The 21,356-nt window shown below is 37.1% G+C and overlaps 1 protein-coding gene across 1 annotated transcript in view; it reads right to left on the bottom strand.

Annotated features, from left to right (window-relative positions):
- LOC122683946 overlaps positions 1-21,356 on the bottom strand; it is a 362,489-nt gene that overhangs the window by 96,014 nt on the left and 245,119 nt on the right. Inside the window, exon 2 of the mRNA XM_043887914.1 lies at positions 19,318-19,382. Within this exon, the coding sequence (XP_043743849.1) occupies positions 19,346-19,382 (37 nt within the window). The 3' untranslated portion in view covers positions 19,318-19,345. The remainder of the gene's footprint in view (positions 1-19,317; positions 19,383-21,356) is intronic.

Raw genomic sequence — 21,356 nt, 5'->3', positions numbered from 1 at the left:
ATTTAAATGTATTTTTAAAGAAGACTAATTAGATGATAAAATTAAAAGTTGGGTTAAGTTTATAATTTCTAATAAAAAGATGCATATTTAATTTTTCTTATAAATGTACACAGATGTTCCATTCATTTAATATTGACCAGACTTTGAGCATCAGAGACCATACTCATTGGAGTTCCATTAAATACTCAGATTATTTTTTAGCAACCAATTTTATTTTTTCAAAATGAGGAGAGAATTTTGGTACATTCAAAAAATAATTTGGTCTCATATTCCTTCATGAGTTTCATAACTGTTTCCCTCAATCACATCTTATATTTTTTAACACCATTTTGACAGTCATTATAGAGTAGCCTGGTGGGCTGCAGTCCATGGGACCGCACAGAGTCAGACGACTAAAGTGAGTATGCACAGCACAGCACATACTGACTTTTGGACCTCCCAGGTGGTGTTAGTGGTAAAGAACTCACCTCCCAGTTCAGGAGACATGAGATGCGGGTTCGATTCCTAGGTCAGGAAGAGACCCTGGAGGAGGGCATGGCAACCCACTCCAGTATTCTTGCCTGAAGAATACCATGGACAAAGGAGCCTGGGAGGTTATAGTCCATAGGGTTACACAGAGTTGGACATGACTGAAATGACTTAGCACACACAAGCTGACTTTTATTACTTTCAAAGAAGGCAATTTTCTTAGTAGAAACTCCTCTTAATAATTTTAGACGTTAACTTATTTAATTAAATCATACAATTGGAAATAGACGTGAACAGATTTGGGAACAAAACTAGCTTCCTCTTGCTAAGCATGTAAGTCACCATGGGAAGAAACATGTGGTTCAATAGAAACAGGAGCTTAGAGAGTTAAGAGCACTTTGGACATTAGCCAGGATGTGTTACAGAACAGGTTCTCAAATGGGGTTGATTTTCCTTCTCAAAGGACATTTGCCAAAGTTGGGAGACATTTTTGGTTGTCACAATTGTGCAGAAAAAAGGGTGCTATTGACATCTGTTGGACAGAGGCCAGGAATCTTGCTAAACATAATACAGTGCACACAAGATAGCCCCTAAACAAAGAACTGTTTGTCGGATGAGATATGCTGTTATAGTGGGTCATGTAAGAAAATGTGTGGGGTAAGAAAAAAAGATGTGGAAGGTGTTATCAATGAACATACTAGTATTTGTTTGCTTCCAGGAAGAAGTGGAGAAGTCATATTTCATACTGCATAGAAAACTAAATATTAGGTCAGTCAGTCAGTCAGTTCAGTCACTCAGTCGTGTCCGACTCTTTGCGACCCCATGAATCACAGCACGCCAGACCTCTCTGTCCGTCACCAACTCCCGGAATACACCCAAACCCATGTCCATCGAGTTGGTGATGCTATCCAGCCATCTCATCCTCTGTCGTCCCCTCCTCCTCCTGCCCCCAATCCCTCCCAGCATCAGGGTCTTTTCCAATGAGTTAACTCTTCACATGAGGTGGACAAAGTATTGGAGTGTCAGCCCCAGCATCAGTCCTTCCAATGAACACCCAGGACTGATCTCCTTTAGGATGGACTGGTTGGATCTGCTTGCAGTCCAAGGGACTCTCAAGAGTCTTCTCCAACACCACAGTTCAAAAGCATCAATTCTTCAGCGCTCAGCTTTCTTCACCATCCAACTCTCACATCCATACAGGACTACTGGAAAAACCATAGCCTTGACTAGATGGACCTTTGTTGGCAAAGTAATGTTTCTGCTTTTAAATATGCTATCTAGGTTGGCCATAACTTTCCTTCCAAAGATTAAGCATCTTTTAATTCCATGGCTGCAAATATTAGGTAGTATATAGAAAATGCTAAATAAATTCTTGCCCAGTAATACAGATACAGATTCGAAAATAATTTGTAACAAGACAAAGAAGAGGCACAGATAAACATCATGAGAATAAAAACGAAACATATGAAAACTTTAAGAAGATAGAAAAGAGACCTAAGTCTAGAATATGTTTCAAAAATGCATCATGTAATCATTTGTGAACAAAAAGACTTTTCTATTACAAACTCTTTAAGACAATCTGAAAATACAAATTTCTATATAATTTCAATAACAAGAAAGACTTTGAACATGTCATTTGAGAAGTTTAAAAGTGTGGGGGCAGATGCAAAATATAATTACTTGTGATTAACCAGAATTGCTGCTAAATTTAACCTTGCTTACACAGAATGCATGCTATGTAAGCAGGTTGATTTTGTAAAAGAGATTAATTATATTGAATATAATTTTATATTTATAGAAAAGAATAAAAATATGACATTTATTACAGAAAATATTTTATACATTTTACATTTCTCTATTTGATAGACATTTCTTTCTTTTACTGGGTTTACAGGTAATTTTTTAAATTAAGCTCATTTATGCTTTTAATGCTCATTATGTTAAATTATAGATATAATATTCATAAAGCAAATAAAATGTTATATCCTTAACAATTGTACCAAATTTGTTAATATTTGTACCTAATTTGGAAAAGTAACATATGAGGAAAATGTATACATTAAGTAATCCATTCATTGTTTGCAAAGCAATGGATATGGCAACTAAGAGAATCACTATATTGGAAGAGGGATTAAACAGTCATAGCAGAAGTGTAGTTCATATTTGCTTTTATAATATTGGTAGCGAGATGATGTCTATGTGATACTTACTGATGGAGTTTAATTTCCATCAGTTAAATTATACTGTGTTCTGAAGGAGAATGATTTGGGGAAGTTCTTATGCAAACATATAAGCTATACCAGCAGGATGGGGAGTGCTAGTCAGAGATAAAAATTAATATTAGGAGAAATTTGAATGACTATCAAACAACTAGTGACTGTCAAACATTAGTTTGACACCTAATATTGGCTTTATGCCTGGCTTTTTAGACGTAACACATGCATTATGCACTAGTAGAGGCTGGCATTCATGATGGAAAGTGCAAAACAAAGGAAGACTCAGGAGCTTTCTGATCACCTCAACATTTAATATCAAGATGCTTTTATCTTTCTTATTATTATCAATAAACCGCATTTTAGAGCATTGTTTAATATTCAGTTTCATAATAAAGGATTTTTTTTTTCCTCTGATAGTTTTCACATTACCCACCTCCAGTCCCATCTTCATGCTGGCTTCCCACTACTCCCCAGGAACCATGGACTGAGTCCTGGAGATTACTAATTTCCATATGTTTTAAAGTCTTTATAGGCAGGCCACTGATCTAGTAAAGCATCAAAGCATCACAGCCTGATGTCAGTGGGCTTGAAATGAAGACATAAAATTACCAATTTCTAAAAAGTATTTATACCCTTAAATGTCACTTTAGTTTTAATATTTATACAGTTGCAAATGTCACATTTATTTTTAAATTTCCATTTTCTAATATTTCCCTTTACTTATTTTTTTTTTACCTTTCAGAGAATGGAATTGAGAGTTTTAAGCCAGACAATGAACTGATGAATAAAAGTTTGAGAAGGCAAGAAAAAAATGTCATAGCATATGTAATGGAATGTTTTGAAAAGTAAAAAAAAAAAAAAAGATAAATGAAAAGCCACTGTACATAGGTAAATAAAGTTAGAGTAACGATCAGAGTCACACAAATCAAAAAGACCTTAAGCCATAACTATCCAATCAACTGAAAAGTAAGTCTTGTTGAAGTATTGCACAAAGGATGTTGTGAATGGGAATGTGCAGAAAAATAAAGAAATGGCAAAAGAAAATCTTAGCTGACTTCAATAAGCTATTACTTCTTTTCTGGGGATTTCCAAGGGGTGTGTTCCATATTCTGAATTATTTTGAATCACATACAAAAAACAGTGAGAATCCACTGGTGAACTGTCTTGGCTACAGGATATTTTTACTCTCTCTTGGGAAAGGCCTAAGGCAAACTCCTAAGCAGTCTGAAAGGCCTTTTTCTTTCCTTTCTCTCTAAGGTAAAACTAGGTTTTTACATGCTGTCCCCTCTATCTATGAAGAAAAGTCTGACATGGTAAGAAGACCCACATGCTGCAGAAGACATCATTGAAAACAGAAGTCCAAGAAAAGGTGAAATTGAGCAGGAGAAAAGTCTAGCCCATGTAAGAAAGGGAAAAATCTTCAGCATATATTATATTTTCTGAGGTGATGTAGAGAAGGAAAGGGCTCCCCTGGTAGCTCAGATGGTAAAGAATCTGCTGCAATGTGGGAGGCCTGGGCTCGATTCTTGGGTTGGGAAGATTCCCTGGAGAAGGGAATAGCTACCCATTCCAGTATTCTGGCCTAGAGAATTCCATGGACTTTACAATCCATGAGGACACAAAGATCCAGACATGACTGAGCAATACCTCATGTGTGTGTGTGTGTGTGTGTGTGTGTGTGTATGTGTGTGTGAGAAGAGAAGAAAAATGGCCCTGAGGTGGGATAGATCATAGCATCTCTGAATAACTAAATGAAATATAACATAGCTAGAACTAGGAGAATGAGGAAATGAGTATTCACATGAATACTAAGAAGACAATATCTGACCTCCATCAATTGGTACAATTTTTAATGAAACCATTAAAAAAAAAGATATCTGAGAGTGTCTTTTAAGCTGTATTGAAGACTCCAGATGCAAAAATGTCAAGAAAAATGAGAAATAATTAAATGACTAAGTGGAATAGTGACTTGACCATAAAATAAAGTTTCAAAATGTCTTTCTACCCTGAAGTCCACAATAGCTTAGAACAAAGTAATGGTGATGGAAGGTTTTGCTTGTTTGATTTGGTTTTTGTGTGTGCATGCTCTGTTATGTCTGACTCTGTGACTCTACGGACTGTAGTTAGCCAGGCTCCTCTATCCATGGAATTTTCCAAACAAGAATACCAGAGCAGGTTGCATTTCATAAGTTAACTTTAAAAATGAATTACAATATACATTTAGTTCAGTTCAGCTCAGTCTCTCAGTCGTGTCCGACTCTTTGTGACCCCATGAATCACAGCACGCCAGACCTCTCTGTCCATCACCAACTCCCGGAGTTTACTCAAACTCATGTCCATTGAGTTGGTGATGCCATCCAGCGATCTCATCTTCTGTCGTCTTCTCCTCCTGCCCCCAATCCCTCCCAGCATCAGGGTCTTTTCCAATGAGTCAACTCTTCGCATGAGGTGGCCAAAGTATTCGAGTGTCAGCTTCAGCATCAGTCCTTCCAATGAATACCCAGAACTGATCTCCTTTAGGATGGACTGGTTGGATCTCCTTGCAGTCCAAGGGACTCTCAAGAGTCTTCTCCAACACCACAGTTCAAAAGCATCAATTTTTCGGTGCTCAGCTTTCTTCAAAGTCCAACTCTCACATCCATACGTGACCACTGGAAAAACCATAACCTTGACCAGACGGACCTTTGTTGGCAAAGTAATGTCTCTGCTTTTTAATATGCTATCTAGGTTGGTCATAACCCAGTAAGTGTCTTTTAATTTCATGGCTACAATCACCATCTACAGTCCAAAAAAATAAAGTCTGACACTGTTTCCACTGTTTCCCTATCTATTTGCCATGAAGTGATGGGACCAGATGCCATGACCTTGGTTTTCTGAATGTTGAGCTTTAAGCCAACTTTTTCACTCTCCTCTTTCACTTTCATCAAGAGTGAAGTTCCTCTTCACTCTCTGCCATAAGGGGGGGGTCATCTGCATATCTGAGGTTATTGATTAGGTGTAGCCAAATACTGTTTATTCTGGGGAGGGGGAGGTTGTGAAGGGAAATAGGGAGCTAGTGTTAAATAAGGAGAGAGTTTCACTTTAGGAAGGTGAAAAATTTGGGAGATGGATGATGGTGAGAGTTGTACAACAATGTGTGTATATGTAGTGCCATTGAACAGTACAGTTAACTATGATTAAAACAGTATGTTTTGTGTGACATTTAACCAAAAAATTATTAAAAATATATATAAATTTGGAGTTTGAAGTTTATCTTTTGGTAAAGCGTTTAATTTATTACCACTGAGTCTTCCTTCATTTAAAATACACCATTATATATTTGTTATTATTCACATATGTTAACTTATGTCATTCACATAAATAGTAGACTTGAAATTGATATATAAGTAGTCCTAGCTTTTCTTCCTTGAATTCTAATAAAGTTTCTTTGCTTTCTCACTATTGCCCAGTTCTAAAGAGCAGCAGCTAAGAGAGCATCTACTAGACAATTGCAGAGGATTGTCACATCAGAGAATAGAAAGAGCCTCCAAAAGAGAAACAGTATGGGGAGAGAAACTGCATAGGTCTATTCATGGGCAGGTTATAGAGGGGAGAGAGTGAGACAGGAAGGAGAGAGAGGCAGTTTTTTGTGTTTTTAGTCAGTATAATTGTTGTGCAGTAATTAGAGGATGTAGAGAAAGAAACCTAGACAGCATATTGAAAAGCAGAGACATCACTTTACCAACAAAGGTCTGTATAGTCAAAGCTAAAGTTTTCTGTGTAGTCATGTACAGATGTGAGACTTGGAACATAAAGAAGGCTGAGCACTGAAGAATCGATACTTTCAAATTGTGGTGCTGGAGAAGACTCTTGAGAGATCCTTGGACCGCAAGAAGATCAAGCCAGTCCATCCTAAAGGAAATCAACCCTGAATATTCATCGGAAGGACTGATGCTGAAGCTGGTGTTCCAATATTTTGACCACCTAATGTGAAGCGACAACTCATTGGAAAAGACCCTGGTACCAGGAAAGAATGAGGAAAGGAGGAGAAGGGGGTGACAGAAGATGACATGGTTGGATGGCATCACCGACTCAATGGACATGAATTTGAGCAAACTCCATGAAACAGTGAAGGCGAGGGAAGACTTGTATGCTGAAATTCATGGGGTCACAAAGAGTCAGACATGACTTAGCAACTAAAAAACTGTAAGGAAAGAGAAAATTAGCCAAGATGGCATGGTCAGGCTCTCTCGCCCCATGGCCTCTCACTCTTGCCCCACGTTTTGTAAATAGTGATTATGTAAAAGTTGAGATCACTTACAGCACTGCGCATGTGCATCACGAGGTACAGGCTTGGTCGCAGGTACCATAGTGATCTCAACTATGTGTGGTACACCCGTATGAGCCTCACCGTGAAACCCCTGGCTGCTGCTGCATTGGGCCTACATTGGAGCAACACCACGGTTGTGTTATATGACGTTATGTTACGGCCCTGTTATGGCTCTACTGTGACTACTGAGCCTGCTGCTGCATCAGCCAGGAGAAAGGCTATGTTCCGGCTGCCGTGCCAGCCAGGAGAGAATAAATGTGCCTGCAGTTCCTACAACTCCTCCAGTATCCTTCCGGGCTCTTAGCTCATGCCTTGTCTACTCTGGGTAAGCAAACAGTGCAGACAGCATGAACAGTGAGACAATCTGGGCTGTGAACAAGATAAGCAATACAACAATAAGACCGAAGAAGAAAAACTATTTTAAGAGAGTAGCATTGACATATATGCACTACGATGTGCAAAATAGCTAGTGGGAAGTTGCTGTAAAAAGCAGGGAGCTCAGCCTGGTTCTCTGCGATGACCTAGAGGGGTGAGCTGGGGAGGTGGGAGGGGGGTTCAACAGGGAGAGGATATTTGTATACTTATGGCTGATTCACATTTTTGTGTGGCAGAAATCAACACAACATTGTAAACTAGTTATCCTCCAATTAAAAATAAAACAAATAAAAATATACAAAGAACTAAAAAATATATATTTTACTAGGTTATAAACTAGATCACATGTTTTTCATTAATTCATTAATTGTGTGAATGCCTTAATCTTTACAGTCAGACTTTGCTTAGATATAACTCAGTGACTGTGCTTTCTGAAGCTTCATAAGGAAAGCATTAAACAAGCAGATCTCTAATCTTGGTAAAAGGAGACTCTATTCTCAGCTCACTGTCATCATAGGACTGTTGAGGGGTCTAATCTACAAATGCACGAACTGCTAAATACTGTGACCTGGAAAAATGAATACATTTTACTTACCATTGTAGCTTACACCATAAGTCAACTGTGTTGATGCCGGTGTAGGCAATTTTCAAAACTACTACAATTTTAACAGTGTAAATGATTAAATAAGATATAATGTATAATTATAAGCATGTTTTTGTTTCTTTCATAACATTATGAGATGGACATCTGATACTTATTTAATCTAAAAAGTTACTGGAGAGTAGTATTGATATCTGTCAGTTCTGGGAAATTATGTTAGTTCCAAGAAATTATGCAATGAATTACATCATCATAAAATAAACTGTTCTGTGAGGTTCCATTATGTGTCCATCATATCAGTGCACAGATTGATACTGAGTTTATTCTTATTCCTAAATATCAGATATACTGTCATATAATTTAAGAAAATTCTCCAGTCTTCTTCTGGTCTTATTAAGAAATATTTCACCCTACCTTAATAATGATTTTTAAAGAGTTACATCAAATATCAGTCACTTTCTGACATAATAGGTTTGAATTTATCACTATGAAGATTAATATGTATGAACATAAACATATGAAAATATATATGCTTTATCTTTGAATGCATGGGTGTAATGTTGTAGGTATATATATAACATATATACATATGCATACATATATATGGAAGAATTAGTTTTCTTTTTAATTCACTGAGATATCTCAATGTTTCCTAAGAGTCAAAATTTTGCATTAAAGAGTCAAAATATGCACTAACCATTATTATGGGTCAAAATCTTGCTAAAGGAAATATTTTAATTAAATAAGAGCTAATATATGTATTGTTTATGGTTTGAAGCTATTACTCATCACTTGAACATTTATTTTTTCTTTGTTGTTCAAAAATAAATCACACTTGTTTTTTGTTTGCTTTTTTGTATGTTTTTCTAAGACATAATGGCAATAATATTGACATTTAAAAAGATGCATGTTTAAAATAGATATAAGGTTATATATCACAGTTTCCCAGATGACATTTCTGTGACACAGTGTCATCTTCTGATTGATTGACTGGTAGATTGTTTAAACAGGGATAGCTGAAAATATTTTTATCAAGAGACATCCTTCACATTATTGAAACTCAGAAATATATATTTTCAGCAGTGTTGGTGTCTTTTAGCTCTCACTTCCACTAGCAGATTAGCTACCACTTTCTATGTAGGACATGGAAGTGTGAGTATTATGTATAAGAAATATAACATTTATCTAAAACATGCTAAAAGACATGTAATGTGTAGTTGTTTAATTATCTGTTACCAGAAAATCACTGATCATAAAAATACCAGTAAAGTTGTAATAATTGAAGTACAGGTGAAAGTTTTAAAAGGTTAACTGACAAGAGTTAGATGGGCTTTATGCAAATAAATGAATAAATAAGGAGTTTGGGAGAGTTTACAACTAGTTCAAAGCAGGCAATTAAATGATTTTTGATGTATAGGCATTCAAAACATTTTCACTTTCATATACACCTAAATCTCCCTATAAAACAAGAAAAAGGAAGTGTGAGTGATGAAAAGTTGAGTTCTCATGTCACAAAGATTGACTCAGCATAATACTTTACATTATGGAGAAAAAGCAAAATATAATTATTTAGGAAAGTATCTCATGTAGTGATAGGGAGAATGAAGTTAATCAGATTGCCAATCAATATAATAACTAAAGTATTCTCTTTCAGCCTCAAAAGTCAAAATTAAATTGACATCCAATTTAAATAAAGTGAGTAGTGACACAATGCTTCCAGGAGGGAATTTATTTGTTTTTAAGGGGAAAAAAAAGTGTGAAAAATTTGTGAGGTCCTTCTACAGCTGAAGAGGAATATTTTTCACAGTGTTGAGATTGCTAAAACTTTAGTCCTTCTAAAATTTTTCAGCTGTTTCCTGCAATCAAAAATGTCCTGGACCTAACAAATTCTTAAAGAATGTTTCCTAATAATGACTTTTAACAATACCATTACTGACTCCTATAATTTAAAATCATTATTGTTGATGCTGCTTAGTCACTGAGTCATGTTTGATTCTTTTGAGACACCATGGACTATAGCCTGCCAGGCTCCAGTGTCCGTGGGATTTCCCAGGCAAGAATACTGGAGTGGGTTAACCATTTCCTTCCCCAGGGGATCTACACAACCCAGGGATCAAACCCATGTCTCCTATATTGGCAAGTGGATTGTTTTACTGCTGAGCCACTGGATAAGCTCCATAACTTAAAATTCTACAAGCAATAAAGGCTGGAGAGGGTGTGGAGAAAAGAGAATCCTCTTACACTGTTGGTGGGAATGCAAACTAGTACAGCCGCTATGGAGAACAGTGTGGAGATTCCTTAAAAAACTAGAATTAGAACTGCCATATGACCCAGCAATCCCACTGCTGGGCATACACACCGAGGAAACCAGATCTGAAAGAGACACGTGCACCCCAATGTTCATTGCAGCACTATTTATAATAGCCAGGACATGGAAGCAACCTAGATGCCCATCAGCAGACGAATGGATAAGGAAGCTGTGGTACATATACACCATGGAATACTACTCAGCCATTAAAAAGAATTCATTTGAATCAGTTCTAATGAGATGGATGAAACTGGAGCCCATTATACAGAGTGAAGTAAGCCAGAAAGATAAAGACCAATACAGTATACTGACACATATATATGAAATTTAGAAAATTACTAAACAAAAATTTTAACATTGCTTTAGAAAATGGTAATTTACTTTGCACATATCAACTTTGAATTAGTAAATCAGTTGGCTTTTTGGATAGTGTTTTTATCTGTTGGGTATCATAAAGATCAGTAGGGGTTTAAATAGTGACAAGCCATAGCCATAGGTCTCCAGGAGCTAAACATCCAATGAATAATTAATGTTTTGGCATTGTGCCACTATGTAATGGGTTTCCCAGGTAGCTCAGGCTGTAAAGAATATGCCTGCTAAGTGGGAGACCCAGGTTCACTTCCTGGGTCAAGAAGATCCCCTAGAAGAGGAAATGGAAACCCACTCCAGTATTCTTGCATGGAGAATTCCATGGACAGAGGAACCTGGTGGGCCTACAGCCCATGGGGTTACAAAGAGTCAGATATGACTGAGTGACTAACACACACACACAAACACACACAGACCCAATGTAATAATTATATATGACTTCTGAGTCAGAAACTCCTGTACATTTCCTTCTCTTCTTTGAAGTCTACAATGTCTTCATTTACAGATAATTTCACTGATGACAGAATAATACTCTATATTCAACAGTTTCTTATATGTCCAGTGCTTTGCAATAAACGCTTCATATAATGTTTAGTACAAAAAATATTATTCTCATATTTCAGTTAGGAGAATATTAATGTATTATCTGCATCAACCTTGTTTTCTTTTTTCTGTTTTGCACATTTTCTCATAGCTGGTTTGACAGACACCCACTATGTGTGTACTGAGTTCTCAGTTGTAGAACAAAATTTGGTAAGATAGATACGTTAACACTAATCTGACAAAAAATAAAGCTTTGGACACGTTAAAAATTTGGAACACATGTTTTAATGTACTCATCTTTCTAATTGCTCTGACATTCTAAAGGCAAAATAGCTTGTAAGAGTTTCTGGTAACTACATTGCATCCTACCCATCATTAGCATTTTCCCCTCACCATTATGGAAACATCTATGTCTGTCAGTTGTAAATTGTTTCAATACTATGGACTTGGATATTCAGTGATGACTATCAAATCTTGAGTTGCCAACTTCTCACTTCATTTTTATCTCCTACCTATAAGTTCCACTCTGCTTTTCTTATATGACTTAAATGTTGTGCAAAAAATAAAAATTGGTCAGATAATAGTGAGAGGGATTAGGAAGCAACATGTATTCGGTATTCAAATCTAAAGTTTTTAAAAGTTGTTTTCACCATCCTTTTTTCTTTTTCATTTAAAACCTAATGATAGACTTGTTTGTTCAGAAGTAACATATTCCTATTTCATAATCTTCCGTGTACTGGTTAAAGAGTATTTTGTTTAAAATGTGATTGAAAGTTTGTGTTTTTTTTTTTCTCTGCAAAGAATAAATAAAAATGAAAAACACCTCTTGGAGTAAATGTTAAATATCTCAGCATAGTTTTTATATTATTACATCAAATATATGATTTTGTTTTGGAGTTCAAAGCTGTAGCAATTTTCTGAATAGATGTTCTCAAAATGAATTATTTGTTTCTCTGTGTGTTGTATTATTATAATGGATATAAAGATATAAAACAGAGTTAATACTGAAGCAAGAAGACAAGAAATAGAAGTGTTAAATGAGTTATGATATTAGAGTGCAATGCAAGGATAGATAATCTAAAAGGCTGGAATATTTTAATAACTGTAGGAAATACATTTAGATAAATTTTAGTAACAAATGCTGTTATACAAATAATTGAGAGTAGCAGAGAAAAATAACTAAAAAATGACTATTGTGCTTGTGCTCTGTCGCTAAGTCGTGTCCGACGCTTTAAACCCCATGAACTACAGTTTGCCATGCTCCTCTGTCCATGGGATTTTCCAGGGAAGAATACTGGAATGGATTGCTATTTCTTTCTCCGTGTGATCTTTCTGACCCAGGGATTGAACCTGGGTCTCCTGCATTGCAGGTGGATTCTTTACCACTGAGCCACCAAGGAAGCTCTAAAAAAACTAGTTATATCTTATGTTAATGAAAACGATCATATTTGTATAAGTATAGGTATATCTCCTATATCAATAAAAAGATTAAGAACTACTAAAAGTAACCAAAATGGAAACATAATATATTACAGTCATGTAAGATTCATTGAAAACTATAGGAAGATTAGCTTTTCAAACATAAAATTTAAAAAACTGAAAGCATTCTACTTGCTATTTATCTAATTATTATATTCAGATATAATCAAAATGTTTTAAAGTTTATTGTTTGTGCTTGAGATATAGGAATAAAAGTAGACTATGATTTGTTTTAAAATTTGGTATATTAAATTAAAATAAACTAGTCAAAATATTTAGCTTTTTACTCACCACTAAAATATGATAATGCTAACATGACAGGAAGTTCATTCACCTGTTCATAGATCACACAATTATTTTTTATTATACATGAGCCACAGTTAAACTTAAAATTTAAAGTTAATTAACTGTTTATGTGTAAGTGGGATGCTCCTTTTCATATTATTCATGGGGTTCTCAAGGCAAGAATACTGAAGTGGTTTGCCATTCCCTTCTCCAGTTCAATATCCAGTCCAAACCATTCAATATCACAGTAATCCAAGTCTATGCTCTGACCAGTAATGCTGAAGAAGCTGAAGTTGAACAGTTCTATGAAGACACACAAGACCTTCTACAAATAACACCCAAAAAGATGTCCTTTTCATTATAGGGTACTGCAATGCAAAAGTAGGGAGTCAAGAAATACCTGGAATAACAGACAACTTTTGCCTTGGAGTACAGAATGAAGCAGGGCAAAGGCAAACATGTTTTGCCAAGAGAACACACTGGTCATAGCAAACACCCTCTTCCAAAAACACAAGAGAAGACTCTACACATGGACATCACCAGATGGCCAACACTAAAATCAGATTGATTATATTCTTTGCAGCCAAAGATGGAGAAGCTCCATACAGTCAGCAAAAACAAGATCGAGGGCTGACTGTGGCTCAGAACATGAACTCCTTATTGCCAAATTCAGACCGAAATTGAAGAAAGTAGGGAAAACCACTAGGCCATTCAGGTATGTCCTAAATCAAATCCCTTATTATTATATAGTGGAAGTGGGAAACAGATTCAAGGGATTAGGTCTGATAGATAGAGTGCCTGAAGAACTATGAATGGAGGTTTGTGACATTGTGCAGGAGGCAGGGATCAAGATCATCCCCAAGGAAAATAAATGCAAAAAGGCAATATGGTTGCTGAGGAGGCCTTACATATAGCTGTGAATAGAAGAGGAGCAAAAGACAAAGGATAAAAGGAAAAATATACCCATTGGAATGCAGAGTTCCAAAGAATAGCAAGGAGAGATAAGAAAGTCTTCCTCCACAATCAATGCAATGAAATAGAGGGAAACAATAGAATGGGAAAGACTAGAGATCTCTTCAAGAAAATTAGAGATACCAAGGGAACATTTCATGCAAAGATGGGCACAATAAAGGACAGACATAGTATGGACCTAACAGAAGCAGAAGATATTAAGAAGAGGTGGCAAGAATACACAGAAGAACTGTATCAAAAAGATCTTCACGACAGATAATCACGATGGTGTGATCACTCACCTAGAGCCAGACATCCTGGATTGTGAATTCAAGTGAGCCTTAGGAAGCCTCACTATGAACAAAGCTAGTGGAGGTGATGGAATTCCAGTTGAGCTATTTCAAATCCTGAAAGATGATGCTGTGAAAGTGCTGCACTCAATATGCCAGAAAATTTGGAAAACTCAGCAGTGGTCACAGGACTGGAAAAGGTCAGCTTTCATTCCAATCCCTAAGAAAGGCAATATCAAAGAATGCTCCAACTACCACACAATTGTACTCATCTCACATGCTAGTGAAGTCATGCTCAAAATTCTCCAAGCCAGGCTTCAGCAATAAGTGAACCATGAACTTCCAGATGTTCAAGCTGGAGTTAGAAAAGGCAGAGGAACCAGAGATCAAATTGCCAACATCCGCTGGATCATCGAAAAAACAAGAGAATTCCAGAAAAACATCTATTTCTGCTTTATTGACTATGCCAAAGCCTTTGACTTTGTGGATCACTATATACTCTGGAAAATTCTGAAGGAAATGGGAATACCAGACCACTTGACCTGCCTCTTGAGAAACCTGTATGCAGGTCAAGAAGCAACAGTCAAATTTGGACATGGAACAACTGACTAGTTCCAAATAGGGAAAAGAGTACATCAGGACTGTATATTGTCACCCTGCTTGTTTTACTTATATGCAGAGTACATCATGAGAAATGTTGGGCTGGATGAAGCACGAGCTGGAATCAAGATTGCTGGGAGAAATATCAATAACCTCAGATATGCAGATGACACCACCCTTATGGAAGAAAGTGAAGAGGAACTATAGAGCCTCTTGATGAAAGTGAAAGAGGAGAGTGAAAAAGTTGGCCTAAAGCTCAACATTCAGAAAACTAAGATCATGGCATCTGGTCCCATCACTTCATGGCAAATAGATGGGTAACAGTGGAAACTGTGACATACTTTATTTTGGGGGGCTTCAAAATCACTGCAGATGGTGAATGCAGGCATGAAGTTAAAAGATACTTGCTCCTTGGAAGAAAAGTTATGACCAACCTAGACAACATATTAAAAAGCAGAGATGTTACTTTGCCAACAAAGGTCTCTCTAGTCAAGACTAAGGTTTTTCCAATAGTCATGTATGGATGTGAGAGTTGGACTGTAAAGAAAGTTGAGCACTTTTTGTGCTTTTGAACTGTGGTACTGGAGAAGACTCTTGAGAGTCCCTTGGATAGCAAGGGGATCCAACCAGTCTATTCTAAAGGAAATCAGTCCTGAATGTTTATTGGAAGGACTGATGCTGAAACAGAAACTCCAATACTTTGGCCACCTGATGCAAAGAGCTGACCCATTTGAAAAGACCCTGTTTCTGGGAAAGATTGGAAGTGGGAGGAGAAGGGATCGACAGAGGATGAGATGGTTTCATGGCATCCCTGGCTCAATGGACATGATTTTGAGTACCCTCCAGGAATTGGCGATAGACAGGGAGGCCTCCCGTGCTGCAGTCCATGGGGTTGCAAAGAGTTGGACATGACTGAGTGACTGAACTGAACTCCACTGGGATATTTCTATAATTGTCATACATTTCTTATGGAATTTTGAAATTATTTAACAAATATTCTTGCCGTTCCTATCTATCTTCCTATCTAGGGTTAAGATTCTACTATTTGCTTAGTTGTTAGACATTTTTATTATTTATACAATTATTGTGAATTCCATGATTCTGTATTTAAAAATAATCAATTAACCATGACTTTACAAATAATCCCTGGAGAAGGAACAGGCAACCCACTCCAGTATTCTTGCCTGGAGAATCCCATGGACGGAGGAGCCTGGTGGGCTACAGTCCACGGGGTTGCAAAGAGTTGGACATGACTGAGAGACTTCACTTACAAATAATAGATTGATATTTTCTCTGTTTTCTATGATTTATCACTTCAGTAATGTCTGATTCTTTGCGAGCCCATGGACAATAGCCTGGCAGGCTCCTCTGTCCATGGAAATCTCCAGGCAAGAATACCGGAGTGGGTTGCCATTTCTTTTTCGAGGGGATTTTACCAATCCAGGAATCAAGCCCATATCTCTTGCGCCTCCTGCTTGGCAGGTTCTTTACCACTAGTGCCACCTGGAAATTTCTTATAAATATAATCTGTCCTATTCTTATTAAGATAAATTGTATTTATGAGCCATCTGCACTGATGCCTTCATTCCTATTTCTCTAATGTATCTATTTTCTCAATCCTGTAATTTTTCACTATATGAATAGACCACAATATATTTATCAAGTTAGTATGTAAAATATATATATATTTTAATATTTGCTTACCACTCGAGCTTTTTTTAATTTAACAATACTGCTGTTATTTACATATTGATATTTGTACATACCCTGGTGTGTATGTGTGTGTCCTGTGGTGTGTGTGTGTTCATGTTTGTGTTTGTATGTATCCCCTAGTGTGTATATACCACCTGATGTGAATGTGCAAATTTGGAAAACTCAGCAACGGCCACACGACTTGAAAGTGTCAGTTTTCATTTCAATCCCAAAGAAGGACAGTGCTAAAGAATGTTCAAACTACTGTACCATTGCACTCATTTCACATGCTAGAAAGGTTAGGCACAAAATCTTTCATTAGGCTTCAGCAGTATGTGAGCAAAGAACTATAGAATGTACAAGCTGGGTTTAGAAAAGGCAGAGGGACCAGAGATTAACTGCCAACATTCCTTGGATCATAGAGAAACCAAGGGGATTCCAGAGAAACATATACTTCTGCTTTATTGACTATGCTAAAGCCTTTGACTGTGCAGATAACAAAAAAACTGTGGAAAATTCTTAAAGAGATGGGAGTACCAGACCACCATACTAGCTTCCTGAGAAACCTGTATACAGGTTAAGAAGCAACAGTTAGAACCGTACATGGAACGGTGGACAAGTTCAAAATTGGGAAAGGAGTACAAGGCTGTATACTCTCATTTTGCTTATTCAACTTATATGCAGAGTACATCATGCAAAATGCCAGACTGGATGAATCACAAGTTGGAATCAAGAATGCTGGGAGAAATATAAACAACCTCAGATATGCAGATGATACCACTCTAATGGCAGAAATGGACATTTCTGCCAAGAAGAGCTAAAAAGCTTTTTCATGAGAGTGAAAGAGAAGAGTGAAAAAGCCAGCTTAAAACTCAACATTCAGAAAACTAATATCATGGCATCTGGTCCCATCACTTCATGGCAAATAGGCAGGGAAAAAGTGGAAACAGAGCCAGATTTTTTTTTTCCTGAGCTACAAAATCACTGAGGATGTCGACTGTAGCCTGGAAATTAAAAGCCACTTGCTCCTTGGAAGGAAAGCTATGAAAAGCCTACACAGAGTATTAAAAAGCAGAGACATCACTTTGTTGACAAAGGTCCATCTAGTTAAAGCTATGGTTTTTCCAGTGGTCTTGTAGGGATGTGAGAGATCATGAAGAAGTCTGAGCATTGAAGAATTGATACTTTCAAGTTGTGACACTGGAGAAGACTCTAGAGAGTCCTTGGACTGCTAAAAGATTAAAGCAGTCAATCCTAAAGGATATCAAAACTGAATATTCATTGGAAGGATTGATACTGAAGCGTCAATATTTTGGACACCTGATACAAAGAGCTGACTCATTGGAAAAGGCTCTGATACTGGAAAAGACTGAAAGTAAAAGATGCGGGTGGCAGAAGATTAGATTGTTAGATAGTATCTCCAATTCAATGTATATGAATTTGAGCAAACTCTGGGAGATAGTGAAAGACAGGGGAGCCTGGTGTGCTGCAGTCTATGGGGTTGCAAAGAGTCAGACACAACATGGTGATGAACAACAACAACATTCCCAGAGGGGTGTGTGTGTGTGTGTAAATATGTGTGTATATTATATTTTATTTAGTAAAAAATTTAATAAGTTATGCTATCTGCTGAGGCATGAACTTCAACACATTAAACATCCTGATGGAAGTTTTAATATATTTGAAAGTGACAGTTTCATAGATTCTATTATTCATGCTGTGAAGATTTGGGATGGATTGTGGAAACCCTTTTCCCCTGCTATGTTGTTTAGGATAGCATGGAATGTGCTCATTCTGTTTTTGAATGGCATCTTCAAATTGCCATCAAAAATAATTTACAAGTCTCAATACCATCACCAGTGCATTAAATTTTCCATTGCTTCAATAATCAGAATTTAAAATGACATCACATTGATTCACAGAAATGTTCTTTGCAATTGTGCATCAGTGCATTGTCCAGGTGAGCCTCTTCCATGAAATATCTGATCATAGACTGTGCCCAAATTTGTTCGAATTTCAGTAGCCTCAGTTACCTGTTTGTTTGTTTGTTTGTTTGTTTTGACCAGAATGACCGGATCCTTTCAAATTCTGAATATTTTGTTAGTTGTATCTCTCTATTACTTCTAATTTTATTCTGTTCACAGTGTATTTTACTATTCAAACATTCAATTTATTCAAAAGTGTTATTGTTTTCCTTCTTTGCAGTTCTGTGTTTTAAGAAACCCTTCCTAATTAAAACTATTTTAAAATACTTTTTAACACATCACAAAATGTTTTCCTATATTTTGTAACGAAAAAAGCTGTAAGGTTTTATTATGCATAATGTGAACTATGGACCTATGTTTTTTTCTATCTGATTATTCAATTGTCTCAGTATTATTGACTTTTATTCAAATGAAGTATTAGTTACATAATTCATTACATTTCCTTATGTGTTTAGTTGCTCAGTCGTGTCAGACTCTTTGCAACCCCACTGACTATAGCCTGCCCGGCTCCTCTGTCCATGGAATTCTCCAGGCAAGAATATTGGAGTGGGTTCTTCTCCAGGGGATCTTCCCAACTCAGGGATTGAACCCAGGTCTCCCACATTGAAGCCAGATTCTTTACCATCTGAACCACCAGAGAAGCCTATATTTCCTCATACATGGGGGCAATTTCTAATTGCCATTTATTACTACTCCAATACTATCTGCCTAACTAATGTTACTTTTTAACAAGTCTTGATAGCTGTTTAGACAAGTAGAATTCTACCCACCTAAGCCCCACCTACCCAAATAAGCCCAAACTTGTTCAGTTATTTATATCATCTTAGTGATGGAAATCAAACTCACCAATTCTTCTTACTTCTTTAGCAAATATCTAGTATATTCCTTCTTTGTCATTTAAGGAAGATTTACTAGAAATAAAACAAATATGAACAGAGGTGGTAAATGTTGTTCTTGTTTGTCAGTGAGCAAGTCATGTCCGACTCTTCGTGACCACATGGACTGCAGTATGCCAGGCTTCCCCGTCCCTCACTATCTCCTGGAGTTCACCCAAGTTCATGTCCACTGAAATGGTGATATAATCATATTCAAATAGAAATCTACACGTTGCTTAATATGTTTTTAGTATTGTATTATAAACAATATATTATGTCATGATATATCACTTTAAAGCAATGTTTTTAGTGTGAAATAATATTAAATCATATGGTAATATAAGTAAATGTCTATTTTGGATATTTAAATTGTTAACTTATTATTTTAACTATTACTAAAATTCTTCATAGACGACCATAATCATCTATTTAGCATATATTTATTAAAAAATTTGATGATTCAAAGAATTTAAATATTTTTCAATGTTTCTGCTACACTGTAAGTTGGTATTTAGGGCTTCCCTCATAGCTCAGTTGGTAAAGAATCTGCCTGTAATGCAGGAGACCCCAGTTCGATTCCTGGGTCAGGAAGATCCCCTGGAGAAGGGATAGGCTATCCACTCCAGTGTTCTTGGGTTTCCCTTGTAGCTCAACTGGTAAAGAATCTGCCTGCAATGCAGGAGACTGGGTTCAATCTCTGGGTTGGGAAGATCCCCTGTAGAAGATGTTTTAAATATACATCATCGGATGTTCAAATTACTGCAAGAATCCCTTAACTTATCCCTGTACTAGACATCTGGCCAACATATGACTCATTTTCCACATAATATCCAGAAAAATTAAAAAATATTATATGTGAGGTCATGTCACAATTCTCCTAAAACTGACACTGTCTCCCTTTTATATCCTGTATAAAATTGAAACCCGTTTACATGACCTACAGTGACCTACGTGCCTTCATCTCTGATCATTTCTTGGCTTCTCTTCCCTTGCCTTTCTCATGTGTTAAAAACAGGTAGTTATGTTAATAGAGTGGAGACGCACAAGCAGAAGCTGCCTCGGGAAGAAGTGCCTGGGGAGGAAAACCTCAAATACAATTGCGAAGTTTGCTGGAAGCTCAGTGTTGACAATTTGGTGTTTAACTGGTGGAACTCAGTCATGTGGAGTTGTGGGGGGCGGGTCATGATATTGTGAGATTTATTCCCAAAAGACCAACCAAATTCTCACAGCAAATAACTGAGAAAAATCACTTCATGAGCCTAGCAGGGAGAAGGGGTAAACACCATTTTGAAACACCCAGGTTACTTGTTCTTTTGAATAAGGCCTGTCCTCAGAGTAAACTATTTACCAGAACCTAACCTGCTGGAATATTATTGTTAGGTAGTGAGAATAAGAGGCAGGAGTCCAGAATGGCAGTGGCTAAAAGACAAGGAAGGGAAAAGCTGGCAAAAATAGAACAAAGGAAGGTCCAAGAACTGGAGTGAGGACCTCAGGTAGAACAAACAGCACTCCTGGCTAGCCCAGTTTACATAGGGCAGGCCCAGGAGTAGGAAAAAAAATCATATAAAAAGAGGAGCCAAAGGGCCGGGGATCTCTCTCTCTCCCGAGCATGCTCTCTCTCTGTCTCTCTTCTCTTCCCATCTTTTGGGTCAGCATGCCCTCACGCCTCGAGGATGTATTTTCCTTTATATTCTAAATAAAATTGATCTGTCCAACTGTCTTGGATATGGACTGTCCAAGAGCTGTGACGCGCCAAGGTCTTTAACATCCTGCGCTTCACATCTTTGTTGTGACGAGACAGAACGGAGGAAATTATACTCGCCTAACATTATCAAATCCCCTGGAGAAGGAAATGACAGCTCACTCCAGTATTCTTGCATGGACGGCGGGGCCTGGTAGGCTACCTTCCACGGGGTCGCAAAGATTCAGACACGACTGAGCGAGACCTCCTCCAACATTATCAAAGCCTAACTGACCTGGGAGGAAATGGGGAAGGGAAATACTCACACA

The sequence above is a fragment of the Cervus elaphus genome, chromosome 25 (genome assembly GCF_910594005.1).
Source record: "Cervus elaphus chromosome 25, mCerEla1.1, whole genome shotgun sequence".
NCBI lineage: Eukaryota > Metazoa > Chordata > Mammalia > Artiodactyla > Cervidae > Cervus > Cervus elaphus.
The sequence above is the reverse complement of the archived record's forward strand: the minus strand, read 5'-3'. Positions and strand labels throughout refer to the sequence as shown.